This window comes from Vigna unguiculata, chromosome 5 (genome assembly GCF_037176805.1).
Source record: "Vigna unguiculata cultivar grain cowpea cultivar isolate G323 ecotype 2 chromosome 5, ASM3717680v1, whole genome shotgun sequence".
Classification (NCBI taxonomy): Eukaryota; Viridiplantae; Streptophyta; class Magnoliopsida; order Fabales; family Fabaceae; genus Vigna; species Vigna unguiculata.
This window is the reverse complement of record NC_140796.1, coordinates 16361643-16379453: the sequence shown is the minus strand read 5'-3', so window position 1 is coordinate 16379453 and position 17811 is coordinate 16361643. Positions and strand designations below refer to the sequence as shown.

The 17811-nt window shown below is 30.7% G+C and overlaps 2 protein-coding genes across 3 annotated transcripts; both read left to right on the top strand.

Annotated features, from left to right (window-relative positions):
• The first annotated feature begins 5264 nt into the window (after positions 1 to 5264).
• Positions 5265 to 8310, top strand: LOC114184118 (Oxidoreductase, zinc-binding dehydrogenase family protein). The gene is made up of 4 exons (XM_028071369.2): positions 5265 to 5417; positions 6400 to 6541; positions 6959 to 7050; positions 7466 to 8310. Exons 1-4 carry the CDS (start codon positions 5355 to 5357, stop codon positions 8153 to 8155), a joined length of 987 nt encoding a protein of 328 aa, XP_027927170.1. The 5' UTR covers positions 5265 to 5354; the 3' UTR covers positions 8156 to 8310.
• A 5255-nt stretch (positions 8311 to 13565) lies between these two features.
• On the top strand, positions 13566 to 17222 carry LOC114183727 (P-loop containing nucleoside triphosphate hydrolases superfamily protein). 2 transcript variants are annotated; one of them, XM_028070846.2, is made up of 9 exons: positions 13566 to 13743; positions 13825 to 13894; positions 13971 to 14174; positions 14492 to 14673; positions 14798 to 14978; positions 15055 to 15266; positions 15948 to 16073; positions 16176 to 16279; positions 16855 to 17222. In XM_028070846.2, exons 1-9 carry the CDS (start codon positions 13710 to 13712, stop codon positions 17017 to 17019), a joined length of 1278 nt encoding a protein of 425 aa, XP_027926647.1. In that variant the 5' UTR covers positions 13566 to 13709; the 3' UTR covers positions 17020 to 17222. The 2 variants fall into 2 exon arrangements, with proteins under 2 accessions (XP_027926647.1, XP_085529307.1); XM_085673181.1 differs by having other exon boundaries at positions 13620 to 13894.
• The last annotated feature ends 589 nt before the right edge of the window (positions 17223 to 17811 follow it).

The following is a 17811-nucleotide window of genomic DNA, read 5'->3' as shown; positions in this document are numbered from 1 at the left end:
CTTTAACTTACACAAGGCAACATCTCTTTGTTGCAACAAGTCCTGCAAATTTGGAGAATTAGTGCTATCTACAATGTACTTGTGAATCTTAGGAGGGTCCCGACCATAATTTATCTTGAATGGTGTCATACCCGTACTGAGGTGGTATGAAGTATTAAACCAAAATTTAGCCCAAGGTAATAATTTCAACCACATCTTGGGATTGTCATACACAAAACAATGTAAATACATCTCAAAGCAACGATTGACAACTTCAAATTTCCCGTCAGATTGTGGGTGATATGTAGTGCTCATAACTAGAGTAGTATCGCTTGCCTTGAATAGTTGTTTCCAAAAGTGACTCATAAAACTTTGTCTCTATCAAAGACAATAGACTTGGGAAAGCCATGTAACTTCACGACAATTTTCATAAATAATTCAACCACCTATGTGCTAGTATAATCAGCCTTTAAGGAAGCAAAGCGAGCATACTTTGAAAGTCGATCCACCATTGTCATGATTACAGTAAAACCACTAGAATTGGGTAATCCCATGATGAAATCCATTGTAATATCATCCGATATTTGTTCTAGGATTGGCAACAGTTGTAACAATCCCAAAGGGAGTGTATTGGCTGATTTAGCTTGTTGACAAATAAGGCATTGTTTAACAACGTCAACAATATCTTTATGCATGCCATGCCAATGAAATTTGGTAGTAATCCGAGACATAGTCCTTGTAACACCCGAATGTCCTCCCAGTGGTGAAGAGTGAAAATCATGCAGTATGTTTTTAACCAAGTCATGATTCTTAGGAATAACCAATCTACCATTCCAATACAACAATTCATCATATGTGGAATAGTTGGGGTGAGGAGGGGTACCTTTGAAGCATAACTCACGTATATTTTTTAACTCATTGTCTCCTGCAACTACAACATGTAATAAAGGTAAAATTTTTATGATTGGTTGAGACCATGCCATGAAAAATGATCTAGAAAAATCATTTATAGCCAAATTGTTCTTTCCTGGTTTGTATTCTATAGTAAAGTCATAGCCTAACAACTTATGCAACCAAGATTATTGTTTAGGCATTTGTAATGACTGTTGTGTAAAGCTTTTTAAATTCTTTTTATCTGTTCGAATCACAAACTTATGTCCCACGAGGTAACGTCAGAATTTTGCAATGGCTTACGTGATGGCATATAATTCCTGTATATAGGCGGATTACTTTTGCAGCTTGGGAGTTAATTTCTTCGAAAAGAAAGCCACAGGTTGATTATTCTTGCTAAGAATTGCCCCTATACCGGTCCCTGATGCATCTATTTCCAGAACATAAGCTTTAGAAAAATGTGGAATAGCAAAAACTGGAGCTTGAGTTAAGGTCTTTTTAAGTGTTTCAAACGCTGTAGTTGCCTTATCTTGCCAATTAAAATTGTCTTTTTTGAGTAGATTTGCCAAAGGAGCTGCAATAGATGCATTACTCTTAATGAACTTTCGATAATAACTTGTAAGGCCGAGAAACCCCCTTAATTGCTTAAGGTTCTTAGGAAGAGGCCAAGCTAACACTACTTGAATCTTGGAGGCATCCACAGCTACTCCTTGACCTGAAACTGTGTATCCCAAGTATTCTACTTGAGTAAGACCAAATGAGCATTTAGGTAACTTTACAAGTAATTTATGCTTCCTTAATAATTGCAAGACAACTTCTAAATGTTTTAAATGAGATGACCACGTTGGATTGTATACCAATATATCGTAAAAAAAAAACCAATGATAGATTTTCTCAACATCTTCTGAAAAACTTCATTCATCAAGCATTTGAATGTGGCTAGCACATTTGTAAATCTGAATGACATAACAAGCCATTCGTAGTGTCCATGATGTGTCTGAAATGTTGCTTTATGGCGATCTTCCCTTTTTAATAAAAATGATAACCAAACATAAGATCAAGCTTCGAAAAATACAGTGCTCTATATAACTCATCAATTAACTCGTCAACAGTGGGAATGGGGAAACTATCCTTGATAGTTATGGCATTTAAGGCCCGATAATCGGTACAAAACCGCAAGGTACCATCTTTCTTTTTAACCAACACAATTGGTGACGAAAATGGGCTATTACTAGGTACTATGATTCCTTCTTGTAACATATTGTTGACCATCTTCTCAATTTGTTCTTTTTGACTGTGAGGGTACCGGTATGGTCTCACTTTCACTAGTTCTTGCTCCTTGAATCAAGGGAATAAAATGATCCTTTGATCTACTATAAGGAAGACCTCTAGGTAGAGCAAATACATCCTGATAGGTATGTAGGAGCAATGCTAATTCAGGTTCCATGTTCTTCGGCAATTGTAGCCACTAATCATTCTCACCATCTAGTTGTTGAAATTGTAATGTAAATATTTCAGCAACTGCATGGGTTCTTTGCATCTGACGAAGGTGATTATATTGGGCTAGAGTTGGGAGTTTGGGTTTAACACCATAAAGAGTAATAAAGTTGCCATCCATAAGAAATTTCAATATCATAGTACTATAGTCAAAAATATGAGGACCTAAAGTTACTAGCCACGCTGCCCCAAGAACGAGATCTGCCCCTAAAACGGGTAGTAAATAAATTAGAAATTTTAAAGAGTGCCCTTGGATTTGTACTTGCAATGTGCCAGCCGCGGTTGTAAGAAGTTGTCTGAACTCCCACTATCAAGGAGTATTTGAATTTGCATCCCATTAACATTCCCTTGAAATCGCATAGTACCAATGCCCGAAGCTCCCTTGAGAGAATTAAAAGAAAGGTGATGTTCACGTTCCAATGAGTGGTCTATCTGGTTGTTGGGCTTATCTTGTGGGTCAGGTTGCAAATTCCCTTCCTCTACTTCCTCTGTTTGAAGTATTAAGTATTGTTTATTAGGACACCAATGGCTAGGTGAAAACTTCTCATCAAAAGTAAAGCATAATCCCTTCTCCCTCCTCAACTGCATTTATGTTGGAGAAATATTTTTTAACATTGGCAAACTTGCTTAGGTGTGGGTGGGCTAATGTGCGATGTTAGGGTTGGGTAATAAAGGTGGTAGGCTCGTGGATTTGATTGATTTTGCTAAGTTCAATGACTGGTATTTTGGGTAAGGATTGGTGGTGGTGGCTTTGTGTTTAGGTTGGTATTTCTCTTCAAAAAGTTTAGCCAATGAAACAACATGTAACAATGATATTGGGTTTTAAGCTATAACTTCTCTGCGAATGTCAATCTTAAGGCCACTAATGAAGCAATCAAGTAAGGCATCTGCAGTAATCCTTTGAACCCTATTGGCCAGACCTGTAAAATCTCGATAATAATCTTGAACAAATCCTATTTGCATTAGTTTGAAGAGGGTAGAACGAGGGCACTCATAAGGAGATGGGCTAAATTCCATTTCTAGAGACTGAGTGAATTCAATCCATGACTGAAATGGACTGTTCTTGGCCATCATTTGGAACCATGGAATCACCTCTGCTTCCATATGCACTGCAACAATAATCAGACACTGCTCCTCTGGTGTATTATAGAAAGTAAAAAATTGCTCTGCCTTAAAAATCCATTCTAGCACGTTCGACCCATTGAAACGGGGAAAATCCAACTTAACATTACGAACCTAAAATGGTTGTATAGGTGGGGGTGCACTAGGAATATGTAAAGACGTGACTGCAACTTCCATGCTCTCAAAACGAATAGAATACTCCATATGTCTTACTTCCAATTCTAAAATTCGTTTCACATTTGCTGTCGGGTCCTTTAATCTGGTGTTTTCAGCCATGATTGAGAATAGGCAAGATGAAAGCACCAATATAACATAGGCACCTCTCAAGTATTATTGAAGAATAAATGACAATTAAGATGTGTAACCTCTGTATGTATTATGGCATTATGATTTCAACAAGGAAGAAGAATGCTGCTACCCAACGATAACAACTACAAAGATTAGAGACAATAGCAAAAAAGAAAAGGACCAAACAATCCAACAACCATTTCCCTTCTCTCAGATTTCATATAACCCTAATGCATTACAAAATCTCTCATACGTGAATTGGCCTTCCTGACCCTTGCACTTTTGTGTCTGACCACACCCATAACATTGCTTGACACGTGGTCATGCTTCTTATCATAAATATTCTCTGTGACAATTTTTTCCTGAATTACCCTTGATTTATTTTTCTTTGTGACAACATTTGACTTGGCTTGACACAAGGTCATTATAGAATTTGAAAGCTGAGTTAAATATATTTTTGTCCTTAAATTATTAACTAAAATTATATTTGGTTTCTGTTGCAAAGTATGTACCAATGTTATTGTTACACTTTATAAAGAATATAAAATATTACAACTAATGAACAACATTAGAATCTCCTCTCCTCCTTACAACTCTCTCTCTCCCATCTCTTCAGTGCCATTAGGGGTTCTTAGGTCTTGTTTTCAAAGTGAGGGTAGAGGTGATGTAGGCCCTAAGTACACGTCGTGCATGGCGGTGTGCGAGGGTTTGTCCTTTAAATTCATTAATGTCATTAATCATTCTTTGCAATTCCAAAATTATATTCTTATTGTCCTTTCACACTATCACCCTCAACCCTTTCTCATAGGTCTCACAACACAACAATTTAATGTTCTCACAAATATTTCTCGATTTCTATTTTGGATGTTTGCCTAACCCATTTTTGAAAGTGAGTTTCACTTTCTCGATGATGGGTAGGAAGTGTTGGATCAACGTTTACTATTAACTCAAAAATTATAACTATTAGTCTTGGTATAACTTTTTTTACTCAAGAGTAATAATCCAAGTGTCACGATCTAATTATAACTCGATTCACTTGACCTTCGTCACAAAACAATTAATGGCACTTATACATAGAAGTGGGTTTCTCAAACCATGTGGATGAACAAGAAAAGGAGTGGAACTAAAAGATGGAAAGAAAATATGCACAACGAGAAAGACCTTAAGAAACCCCTACAACCGGAGGCGAACTCGAAATCAGATTCTATAGCCTCGTTGATAAGGAGTGAGAAAAGAGAGTTGCATAGATGAGAAGAAACTCAAACATAGATAGATAACATTTTACATTTCTTTCTTTCAAACAAAATTGGTGCTTACTTTTAAAAAATAAAATACAATTTTATTCAATAATAAAAAAAATCCATATTTAAGGATATGGTGAATACTAAATTACAATGCAATGATGACGTCAAAACCTATGCGACAAGGCAAAAAAACGTTGATGGATGCGATGCCACCACTTGTCTTTTTCCTGTCCACGCGTTACCCTTTGACGTATTTCTCTTCCTTTCTCCAACTCCCCGCTTCCTTTCTTCTTCACACTAACACACTCCACACCCTTTTTCCCAACTCTGGATATGGGAAAGCTCATGCATGCGCTTCAGTACAACAGCTACGGTGGAGGACCCTCTGCCTTAAAGGTTGTCTTTCAACTCTCTCTCTCCGATGGCCATGTTGTTGCATTGTGTTGCTTGGAAATTGTATTGATTCATTGTTAGTCCAAAAAGTATTGCAATGCTTCATCACTTCTTTTCTGTTATAAACTCGTATTGCACTATCTCTTGACCAAATTACACTCACCAAACCATTCACATTGATGTTTCTTGATATTACGGATTGCACGTTGAAGACAACCACTACACAGTAGTGTGCTTTTTTGGGTGGCATGGGGTGTTACTTTAACATTTCAATCTTAGGATTAACATAGCGATAGAAATGAGAGGGATGTCGGCAAATTTGATGAAACCTCATAGAGTATTAGTAATTTAATCTTGTTTCTTTGATATTCGGGTTGGTTTAAATTACTAATCCTCAAGGTTTGTGATTGTGATTTCTGCAGGATGTGAGTGGTGTTAATAGCAGTTAGTTAACAGAGAATTTGGTTACTTGGTTTGGTTTGTTATTATTAAGCTCCTTATAATTAGATATATGATTCTCTATCAACGTTAATATGCTTCTATGAGTTTTACTCTCATTCCTCAAGCTCTCTAGCTATGGAAACCTTCCATTTTATCCCTGCTATGATTTTGAATAACTACCTTAAGGTTTTCGAGCTCTCTGCTACTGCAATTTAAAACTTCCTCTCTCATGTAAACTCCCATTTTTTATTTAGGATAAGAAAAACATTTTGACATGATATCAAGTACCAAATTAGATAAATATCCAGTGGTACTTTTACCTTACCCCACGGCCATGAGATTCTTCCCCAGTGGATTTGTCTTTCAACTGCATTCTAAGGACTTCATCTGTGTGTGCTTAATCTGTTACATGAGAAAAAGTTCAATCTGATGTAGGAAGTGCATTATATATATTTGAATTAATGTGCATAGAAAGCACTATAATGACATAAAATAGAACTAGTAGATCAAGAATGCTGTTCATAACTTTTTATACTTATTTCAGCATGTTGAAGTTCCCTTGCCCACTCCCAGTAAAGATGAGGTTTTGATTAAGTTGGAAGCAGCTAGTCTAAATCCATTTGATTGGAAAGTACAGAAAAAAATGTTGTGGCCACTTTTGCCCTGCAAGTTCCCATATATACCTGGTAGCCTTCTTGTTCTGTTTCTCTTGTTTAGGTGTTTATCTTTATCATAAATTTTAGTATTTTAGAGTTAGGAAGGACTTGTTCTCACTTAAAGAAATCTAAGGCTAGTCCTTACAGTTTTACCTTTTGCAATGTATGACATTGACAACTATATTGAAACATTTACCTGTGCTATACTAGTAAGCTTTATTTTCTATATAAACTTAGAAGCTACCATTTTGTGATTACTGTTGAACTAAAAAATGTGGAATCAATAGCACAACAATGAAGCTGATTTTCTTTAATTACACACTTGATATTTCAGTCTTCCAAATATGGTTTACAGCTTGAGCTTACCAAATCATTTACATTTTTACTTTATCTCATGTATTCCATCTCCTTATGCAATTATTACGTTGAAGATACTGCATTATGTAGGTACTGATATAGCAGGAGAGGTCATAGAGGTTGGTAAGAGTGTACGAAAGTTCAAACCTGGAGACAAAGTTGTAGCCCTTGTCAGTCCATTTGTAAGTTATCACAATCATTATTATATTGTAGCCATTGTCCTCATCAACTAGTGTCAATTTCTTCTAGCTGTAGATAACTTTGAAGAATTTAAAAAGTGATATCGCATACTTTATGATGATATCATCCTAAATCCTCCTTTTACAGCTTTTTCATCTCTGTTCAAATTCAAAACTGATTAACTATAATACACAAGAACTTGATGGAGGTGTTTGCCAAAAGAGTATATATCATCATGACGTGCAAGTAGAATTTAGCAGCATCCGATAAAGATATTATATATCTTCTATTTTTAATTTTATTGATAGAAATATCATATATTTCAAAACCAGAAGATTTATTATATATTTATCATAATCAAGCAGCTTCATCAAAGAAAAGACATGTTTTATAATTCATGAAAGTTTATCATGCTAGAGTGGTGGAGGACTGGCTGAGTATGCTGTTGCTAAGGAAAGCATCACTGCGACAAGACCATCAGAAATCTCAGCATCAGAATCTGCTGGCTTACCCGTAGCAGGTTTAACAGCTCTTCAGGCAATCACCAAATCCATAGGGATCAAACTTGATGGGAGGGGTGAACGAAAAAACATTTTGATCACTGCTGCATCAGGGGGTGTAGGTCACTATGCCATCCAACTGGCAAAGCTAGGAAACACTCATGTGACAGCAACATGTGGTGCTCGCAACATTGAATTGGTGAAAAGCTTAGGGGCTGATGAGGTAGTTGACTATAAGACCCCAGATGGTGCTGCTCTGAAGAGTCCTTCTGGTAAGAAATATGATGCTGTGATTCACTGTGCAGTGGGGTTTCCTTGGTCCACATTTGAGCCTAACTTGACCTTCAATGGAAAGGTTGTAGACATAACTCCAAGCTCTGCTTCAATGTTGACATTTGCTCTCAAGAAACTTACCTTCTCCAAAAAGCAACTTGTGCCTTTGTTTTTGTTACCCAAGGGTGAGGACCTTCAATATCTCATCGATTTGGTCAAGGAAGGAAAGCTTAAAACCGTTGTAGATTCCAAATATCCTCTAACCAAGGCTGAAGATGCTTGGGCCAAGAGTATTGATGGTCATGCAACTGGGAAGATAATTATTGAGTTCTAGATATGCATAAGAATTCTCCATAAACTCAAATATACTGTATGAAATGAATTGATTCAGAAATACCTTTCAGTTTTACTTTGGTATGACATGAAACACTGTAACATAAGATTTGTTTGGCCACTGTAACATAATATTAAAGATATTGTTTTCATTCAGCACTAGCTATAAAAATGAATTCTTTAAACCGGTGTCTAAAATTTACTTGGAATTTGTGTCCAACAACAACAACCACGAAACACCTATAGCATCTAAAAGGCTTCATCAAAACAATTGTTGGTGCAGAACTGTTAACCAAGAAGACAACTTCAAAATCTACAAACAATTACTTAATACAATGAAACATTGTGCACTTGAATCAAACATACGTCTATCATCAAATTACACACAATATATAAATAACCACTCCAAATATACCAATAAATTGTACTGAAAATTTTTATAATTAAGATAGAAAATCTTGACTCAATCATAAGTGTGGGTCCTCCTCGCTTTACCACGATTCTTATTTTTCTTAATACTTACATATTTTATCCATAACAACAATTTATCTTCGGTACAACGCGATTTAAACAAAATTGTCAAACATTCAACTCAAAACTTAGTTATGTCTTTAAACTAGGCTTAAACAATTATTTATACAGGAAAAACACAACAAACTTACTATCATCAAATCATCATAAAGACAAACTAATCTTTGATACGATTTCTTAACCTACTTTTTTTAATCTACTTTTAACCCACTATTTCAATTACCATTAGATGATTTATTTTGATTCTTTTAAGTAATGTGATGTGATGATCTAATGGTAATTAGAATGGTGAATTAAAAGTGGATAAAAAAAAGTGGATTAAAGTATCATTATCCCACGATAAATATAATATTCTAAAAATTTAACTATTAATTATACTACAAATCCATAATACTTGCACATAATACAACCTAAGCATACACTGAATATATATATATATATATATATATATATAATAAAAGAAAAACTTTATTTGTTTCCATACGTTTTTCCTGCACCTATACCTACATTTGCTTATATACATAATACATTCATCACAATTCACAAAACAAAACAACACATGCATAAACTATTTGAAATGCATTCCTAACATAAGATACTGATATAAAAGAAACAACTTTATAAATAATTCATAAATAACCGAATTTCAATCAAATATGACATAATAAATTATATAGATCACACATGGATTTATATGTTAAAAGATACTAGTATTTTTACTTGTGCAACACACGGAGGCACCGAATTTTAAAAATTAAAAATTATCGTATATTTATTAAATTAATTTGAAATTATAAAAGTATAATTAAATTTAATATAAGTATTTTATTTTATAAAATTCAATAATAATATTTTAATTGATTTTATGATAAAAATGTATTTAAGTTATTTATATATATTTTTAACAAAATGTGTTATATATAATTATTTTAAATAATATATTAAGATTTAGTTAATTAAAATTAAGAAATCAAAATTTAATTTTAAATGAAATATTGAGTAAAAAATGTAGAAAAATATAATAGTAGATTCCCTAATAATATAAATAATGAGCCATATAGAAATTGTTGAGTAGACCCTATAAAAATACAAAAGTTAGACGATACAAAAGATGTGAAGAATAAATGATATAAAACTACAAATGATAGACTGTGCATATAAATATAAATAGTAGATTCTTTAAAAATACAAATATTAGACAATGAAAACAAAATATAAATAGTAAACCATCGGAAAACTACAAAATGTAGACCATGCAGACAAATATAAAGAGTAGACTCTATACAAATACATAGGTTAGATGTCTGGTAGACTCCTCTATTAGAGTCATTATTTCACAATTTTTTTATATTTTGAATTTCAAATTTAAACTTTGCTCCTATATTTTTATAACTTTTACAATTTAAAATTTTTGAATTCAAACTTTATTATTATATATTTTAAATTTCAAATTTGGAAATATGTATCATAATTTAGAAAAATAAAATAAAATTGAATGTTTTAAGAATTTAAAATTTTTACTTTGTAACGATACACCGATGTCTATGTTATAAAAATTATTTTTTAATTATTGTTTAAGTTTTTGTGAAATGTCAAAAATATGTAAAAATTGTTTAAAAACATTTAAAAATTCATTAAAAAGGATTTAATGTTTTACGGCTTTTTAGATGTTGAATTTTAAATCTAAACTTTGATATCATATTTTTACCATAAATATTAAAGTATTTATTAAAAAAATATATCAGAAACATTATAGTATTTATTAAAAAAAATTTAACTTTTTGTTATATTTTATTCTAAATGTTAAATTTAAATTTTGTTACCACAACTTTTTACTTTCCGTTATTATTTCAAATTTGAATCCAAAATTCACTATTGTTATATATATTATAAGAATTTTTTCACAATTTAAAACCAAGGAAATATTTAATTTCCAATTAATTAATTTGAAATTTATTTTCAAAAACGCGGAAGGAAGATACTACCAAATATTATCTACCACCTTGATGTTCGAAAAAATGGACTATAAAATGAAAAGTTCGGTTTTCATGGACATTAAATGGAAAAAGAAAAAGTTTCTAATGTAAATTTAATGTAATGTAATATAATATTATATAAAAATATAAAATATAATATTACATTAATTCTACGTAATTTTATTTTTAAATTAATATTTAAATTTAATCATAAATTAATATAAAATTAAGAATATAAGCATAAGTAAGTAATATTAAAACACATTAATGGTTTCTAATACAATATTTTTAAATCATCTTTTCAATTTTATTAATACTAAGTACTAATTAATAATATATAACAACAATAAAAGATTGAATATTAATAATTAATGATAAATAATAAACATGTAATATCTTAAAAAAAACAACGTCATGGAATTTTATATTTTATATATACTTAAAATTGATAAATAATACTTTTTAGAATGTCTTAAACCCTAATTATACGTTTGATTGATGTTTCACGGTCCATTGAGTCCCACAAATCATACTTGTTGTTCATGGTAAATAGTCATAATTCAAAAAGAAGACGTGTTGGAAGAGACAACTTTTCTTTATTTTTTGTGAATTTGTGTTATTGTATGCTGATAGTGCATTGAAGTAGAAAAATATTAAATTGCTTTTGTTCATAATTAATGCTCTCTCAAGTCCAGTGATGCAAAATTCTTAGAAGACGAAAAGTTGTTGACATTTGAGAACGTAAATGCTGGAAGACAAAAAGAATATGAGAAGTTTTGATTGACAGTGTGACCAAAAGTTTTAGTTTTTTATTTATTCTTTATATTATTGACATTTATATTGGAAGATGTAATGTTGATTTATGAGAGTTTATTCAATAAATTATGCTGAAATTTAAGAAGATTTTTAAAACCTGTGTAAAGTTATTTTAAAAAGGTAGGTAGATTTTTAAAATATTTTTCATTTAAAATTATAATAAAATAAATTTAAATATAACATTGCAATGAGACACACAAAAAGTTGTTGGTTTCTTCACAATTAATGCTAATTAATAACTAAGACATGTTGGAAGAGACAAAAATTTCTTTATCTTTGAGAAGTTGAAAAAATATATCTTGGAAGTGGTGTTGGAAGAAAATAAAAAAGTTATTTTTATTTTTCTAAACATTTTTTTTGGAAGATGAAAAGTAGGTTATGAAAAGTAGAAAAAGCTTCTTCAGTAAGCTAAGTAAAAATAGTCTTAATTTTTAATTTGGTAATTAAATATATTTAATGTTTTAATTTGGTAATTAAATATATTTAATGTTAGTAATTTGGTATTCACTATGAAGGCTACAAAACATACCAGTCGTATAGTATCTATAAATTTTACACCGAATCCTAATTAATTTATTATTTTACAATTTCTAGTTTAATTTATTTTATAAAAATTAGCTACCTTCTCCAACAAACTGTGTAAAGGTTTATAAAGTTATCATCTTGTCATACTTACTATTTCAAAACATTAATTATGAAGACCACCAATTATGTTTTTTTTGGGACAATACACTCTCCTACTACATTAAATGAATGTTGTATTTTTCAATACATACCTCTTTCAAGACTCCATTTTCCAACCTCTGTCAAACATAAGTGTTCTACACGAAGATTAAATTTTTCTGTATAGGTTAGTGGGCTCTTATGTTCTTAGCAATTTGTAGATGTTTTAGGCACACCTTTGCATCTTCAACAAAGACCTTTTAACTGCCTCACTCTAGGTGTGTTTTGTGAAGAAGAAAATTTGAAAGAACAAAAGACAAAAAAACATAAATCATATACAAATATGTATCCGAAAAATAGTGAGTCAAATATGACTAAAGAAAAATTGAAACTTCAATTATTTAAAAAAAAAATAGCCCAAAACAAATAGATAAAAAGAGAATAAAAAAATAGTAAGTTGAATCTAATACACAAAAAAACCGTAATAGTAAAAAAACAAAAACTTTAATGGGTTAAACCAAACCACATATATATATATATATATATATATATATATATATATATATATATATATATATATATAATACTAGAATCTCATTTATATATTTTGTTAACAATGTAAAGACAATTCTCCTTTTCATATTTTTATTTCAATTTTAATTATATTTAAAAACTATAATCTATAACAATATGTAAATAAATTATTATTTTTAATGTACATATTTCATGTTGTTATTTTTATTGTTAATAAAATAATATTTTTTATATCAATACACAATGAAATTCTCTTTTGAAATGCATATTTTATATTCTTATTTTGTCACTAGTTATATTTTAAAATAAAAAATAAAAAAAATTATTCAAATATTAAAAGCAACACATGTTATTTTCTTATAAATTATATATATATATATATATATATATATATATATATATATATTAAAGATTAATATTCCAACTATTAAAATGATATTAATTGTAATTATGTAAATAGATAAATTATGTATTTGTCAATTAAAAATGGATGGGGCATAATTTTGAAATATATTTATCTAAAATAAAATTTTCGAGAATATATTTAATTTAAATAGAAATTTTTTAAAAATTGAATAACGGTAATAGCAATACGATTAATCAATTCAAGTTGCAACATATAATATTATTATTAAATTGAGTGTTAAAATTGTGTTTGAATACCATATTTATGACAATTAAGTAATAACCATTACTTGTTAATTCAGGTTAAGGAGAAATTATTAACACTAAAAATAATTTTATACTATAATTTAAAATTATTTTATTTTAAAATAAATATTTATATTGTAACCAATATTAAAATAATGAGTATTCTTTCTTCTAAAACCATCCATCCATAACTAACTACTCAACTCCACCTACGGTTATAAATATCAAATACCTTAATAACAGCTTAGTAGTGTGACAGTGACTTTATCTGTTAGTGTTTTTGGTATTTTTTTTTGTTAGTTCATTCCTTTAAATTAGACCTCTGACTTAGCTTGAAACAAACAATCACAATAATCTGAAAAAGTAAGATATATCAGCATCAACATGGGTGGTGGTGGTGATTATATTGTTGCTCATGGTAGTATTTATCTTCTGCTATTCCTTGAAAAGATATGTTCTTTCTTATGTTTGATCAAATTATCCATGTCCCAATATTCAGGTACAGAGGAAGATTCTTGCTCCGAGGAAAATTCTCTCTGGTTTTCTTCTCATTCCTCATTCGGTATCGGGTATGATTACTACCAATCACTTGGTTGACGTTAGCATAGAGTTATGATGATGATTTTGTGATCTCCAATGTTTCAGGGATAATATGATCTTGCAGGATGAAAGCAACAAGATAGAAAGGGGGTCGATTAACAGTGAAATTGATGAAGAAAGGACAAATCTTTCTAGGGTTAATCTTGAAGTCACTGAAAAGATAAAACCTAGTAACTACCTACAATGTTCTTGTGATGAATTGAAGATTCGTCAAAGGGATTTGAAGAGGGAGAAACAAAAGATTTTGAGGTGTTTATTCGTATTGAACAGCTCACAGAATATTTGTTTGGTTCCTAATTGTTGTCAAGTAGGATTAGTTTTCCTATGATTTGGTTTGAGCACAAATTTTTTTATAACAGTATCATGTAGGTCAGACCATAATATTTGTAATCCCTTGAAATGCCTATATTTTATGTAATACTCAAGTACGTGATTGAAATTGATATTCATATCATTCTAAAATCAACTTTTAAATTGATATGCATAGTTGCAGAGCTCATGAATAAGGCTATTGCAAGTGTGATATTTAATATTGATTGTCATGTATTATGGTCTCATTGGCTCAGATATAAGCCTGGAGCATGGATTGAGAAGGTTGGTGGCTTAGAGACAAGTGATCATGATGTACCAAAGACAACATGCCTCTTAATGGTTGGTCCAAGTGGATCTGGGAAAAGTAGTCTCATAAATAGAATCTCTAAAGTGCTCGAGGATGACAAATTGGCACCAGCAAGAGCACAAGAATCATGTATAACTTTTAGCGCATCAATTTAGATGTCAATTTCAAGAAAGAAGAAATAATTTCATTTCATGATAGCATGTATCTTAGTACATTATTCACCTAAGAAATTTCCTATATCTTTTTATGCCAGATAACTCATTTACAGAGAATGGAACATACTTCCTCCAGGAGTATATGATGCCAAGATCTTCAAATTCTATTTGTTTGTATGATACACGCAGTTTGTCATATAACTTGGACAAAGATGAGAACATTAGAATGTTGAAGGGTTGGATGACAAAAGGTGTCCGTCATGGAGAGCTTGTTGTCAGGTTTGAATATTTAATACGCTTAATTACCTCATTTACTTACATTAACTTTTGCTTCAATTCTGCAATCACATATCAGGAAAACAGATGATGAGAGATTGAGGACAATTTTGGAGAGCAAAGCTCACAACAAAGGTTACTTTTCCAGTGAGACCAGAAAAGTTAATTTTGTAATATATGTTGTTAATGGTCTCCTGGTTCTGAAAGCAATGAAGAATGCTGGTGCTTTGGAGACACAGTACGTTGAAACAATTGTTTCTACTTTCAATTGCCCATTCCTTTCATTTAAAGGTATTTGCATCGCTCAACCTGATATAAATGTTATACATTTCTATATTGATGAAACTGCACATTGATTCAAAATTTGTATTATCCTATATGAAGTACACATGATTTGTCTGTCTTGTGGAATGTTAAAGTGGGTGTTTGTCACCTTGATAGAAGGTGAGAGAAGGGGAAGAGAGAGGTTGACAGAAAATGAATGTGCTATAGGACTTTTGGACAGAGAGGACACAGGAACCTTGTATATTGTCTTGAGTTCATCTCTCTTTTCATGTTCTTATGATACTTATACTAAGTACGAGCTTTTTGTTATTGACATCAGTTTATATCAACAGCAGAGAGTGAATTATGGAAGACAATTCTAGTACTACAAAACCTAAACAACCCATTTAAAAGATGATGGCACATCTCGTATCCAAATTCTCAAGATAATGGATTTGTAGATCTTGTTTCTTATATACTATCCAATTTTCTCATTTTTATTCAATATGAAACTCAGATTAACACTTAGATTCGTCTCAGTGTCAGTGTAATTGCTCTTCATAATGTATTATACAAATTAAGGGCTATGTTCTATTAACTTTGATATTAACCATATCTGTCATCATTCATCTTATATACACCGTGACAGAGACCAAATTACTATTATTCTATATAGTGAATATGATTGTTTATTTCTATTACAAGCAGATGACAAACCAGTACTTGTTTTCACTCATGGGGATCTCCTTTCACACACTGAGCGTGCTCATGTGCGTGGACATCTGGGAAGGGTATTGGGAATTCCCCCCACTAAGCAAATATTTGACATCCCAGGTACCTTTCTAATTTTATCACCTTGACACCTTTCTTCTTCATTGAAAGTTATTTCACATCACTAAATTCATATAAATTTAACAGCTTTTATCTATTCTGCAGATTGTGATTGTCCAGCAACTGCGTCTGCCATAGTTGGAATGCTACGATATAGTCTTGCACATGCTGACAGAAGTTTTCCTCAGAAATGCAAGGTTGTGGATAAGGTATGTGTTGTTTGCCCAAATAAATTCATTAAATGAGAAGTGTAACTCTCCAACATTTGTGATTTCCATAATTTTCAGCCAATAATAGGATATATGTATAGAAGACAGAGTACGAGAAAGTGTGTTGATGTCAGTTCTCCAAGCTATTACTATTAGGGTGCTAACCAAGTCTATTTGTGGCCTCTTTTTAGTTTTTACTATTACTGAAAATGAATTTAAGTAATTTAAAATATAAAGCCATTTGTTTTAAAAGTAGAAAGAATTTGCTTATTAAAATAAGTGGAAAACTGCTTAAAATAGGCCACCATTAGACTAACACAAAACAAAGTCTACTTAAAAAAATAAGTACAATCTAAAACTAGAACATAAAAGTCTTTTGTCATTGGAGCTGCATTGGAAATGAATCCCTGCTCTTATGACATTGGTTAACATTTTTCCTTTTATTTTGAAGGTTTTGAAGGTATTAAATGTCTTTTTTCTATTCCTTTATTAGTTTCTCTTTGTTATTTGTCAAAAAGTCCTTTTATTTTCCATCATTCTTGCACATTAAATTTGCTATCTGATGGTGGTTGCAGGTTCATAAAGTATCTCTGCTAGTATACATGATTATGCTGATTTTGGGAATAGGAGTGGCTATTGGTTTGGCACAAAATACAGAAATACATTTTCCACATCCAAAAACAAGAGTTCTCAGGAGCAAGCAAAAGATAGAGTGGCATAAAATTAGGCACATATGGTAGTTATGAATATTGTTGATATGGCATGTACATATAATGGAGATTTTTAATTTGGTTGAATTGGCAACATAGCGTGAAAATTTATAGGAATTGTCACATAATATATCATAATATACCACTAAATCACAATAATTAGACGTGGATCTTGATCACAATAATTAGGAGAATTTCATTTAATAAATGTTTGCCATTTATTATGTTTATTATTTGGTTATCTTTTGATTTAACTTGATGTATCAAGCGAGAAGCACTAAATTTAAAATTTATTGTTTCTTTTTTTCCTTTTTAGAGCCTCTCTGTTTAGTGAATAGAAGAAATATAATAAATTTCTTAATTTTAATAAAATGTTTATACGATTTTTTGTTTTATCCTTTTTCTATTTTTACTAAAATGTAACACAATTTGTAGATTGAAATGTTTAGGAGTCACTCTTTTCTAATGAAAAGATTTCACAAACACTTTAAAGTTCCTTAAGCTTTTTCTATCAACTCAACTTAAAAAAAAAGTATCATTTTACTTATTGAAATAATAAAGATTATTTAGATGACGGGATATCAAAATCCGGTTATTCAAATTATATAACCGGATGTTGACATCTAAAATATATATATATATAAACACTGAATATGAACATTTATATATATATATATATATATAATTTTTTTTTTCTTTTTTTTTTACTTTTTATTTTCTTGTTACATTTTTTAGTTTATTTTTTTGTTATATTTTTTTTTATCGTTAGTTTCTTTAAAATTTATTTATATTCTAATTTTTTATTCTTTTAAAGCATATTTT

Excerpts from the sequence above, each read along its gene's own strand:
- LOC114184118 (XM_028071369.2), top strand. The coding sequence starts at position 5,355 with ATGGGAAAGCTCATGCATGCGCTTCAGTACAACAGCTACGGTGGAGGA. Across the intron at positions 5,418-6,399 it reads GAGGACCCTCTGCCTTAAAG|CATGTTGAAGTTCCCTTGCC; the intron begins GTTGTCTTTCAA and ends TACTTATTTCAG. Across the intron at positions 7,051-7,465 it reads TAGCCCTTGTCAGTCCATTT|AGTGGTGGAGGACTGGCTGA; the intron begins GTAAGTTATCAC and ends TTATCATGCTAG.
- LOC114183727 (XM_085673181.1), top strand. The coding sequence starts at position 13,710 with ATGGGTGGTGGTGGTGATTATATTGTTGCTCATGGTAGTATTTATCTT. Across the intron at positions 14,979-15,054 it reads CATGGAGAGCTTGTTGTCAG|GAAAACAGATGATGAGAGAT; the intron begins GTTTGAATATTT and ends ATCACATATCAG. Across the intron at positions 16,280-16,854 it reads AATGCAAGGTTGTGGATAAG|GTTCATAAAGTATCTCTGCT; the intron begins GTATGTGTTGTT and ends TGGTGGTTGCAG.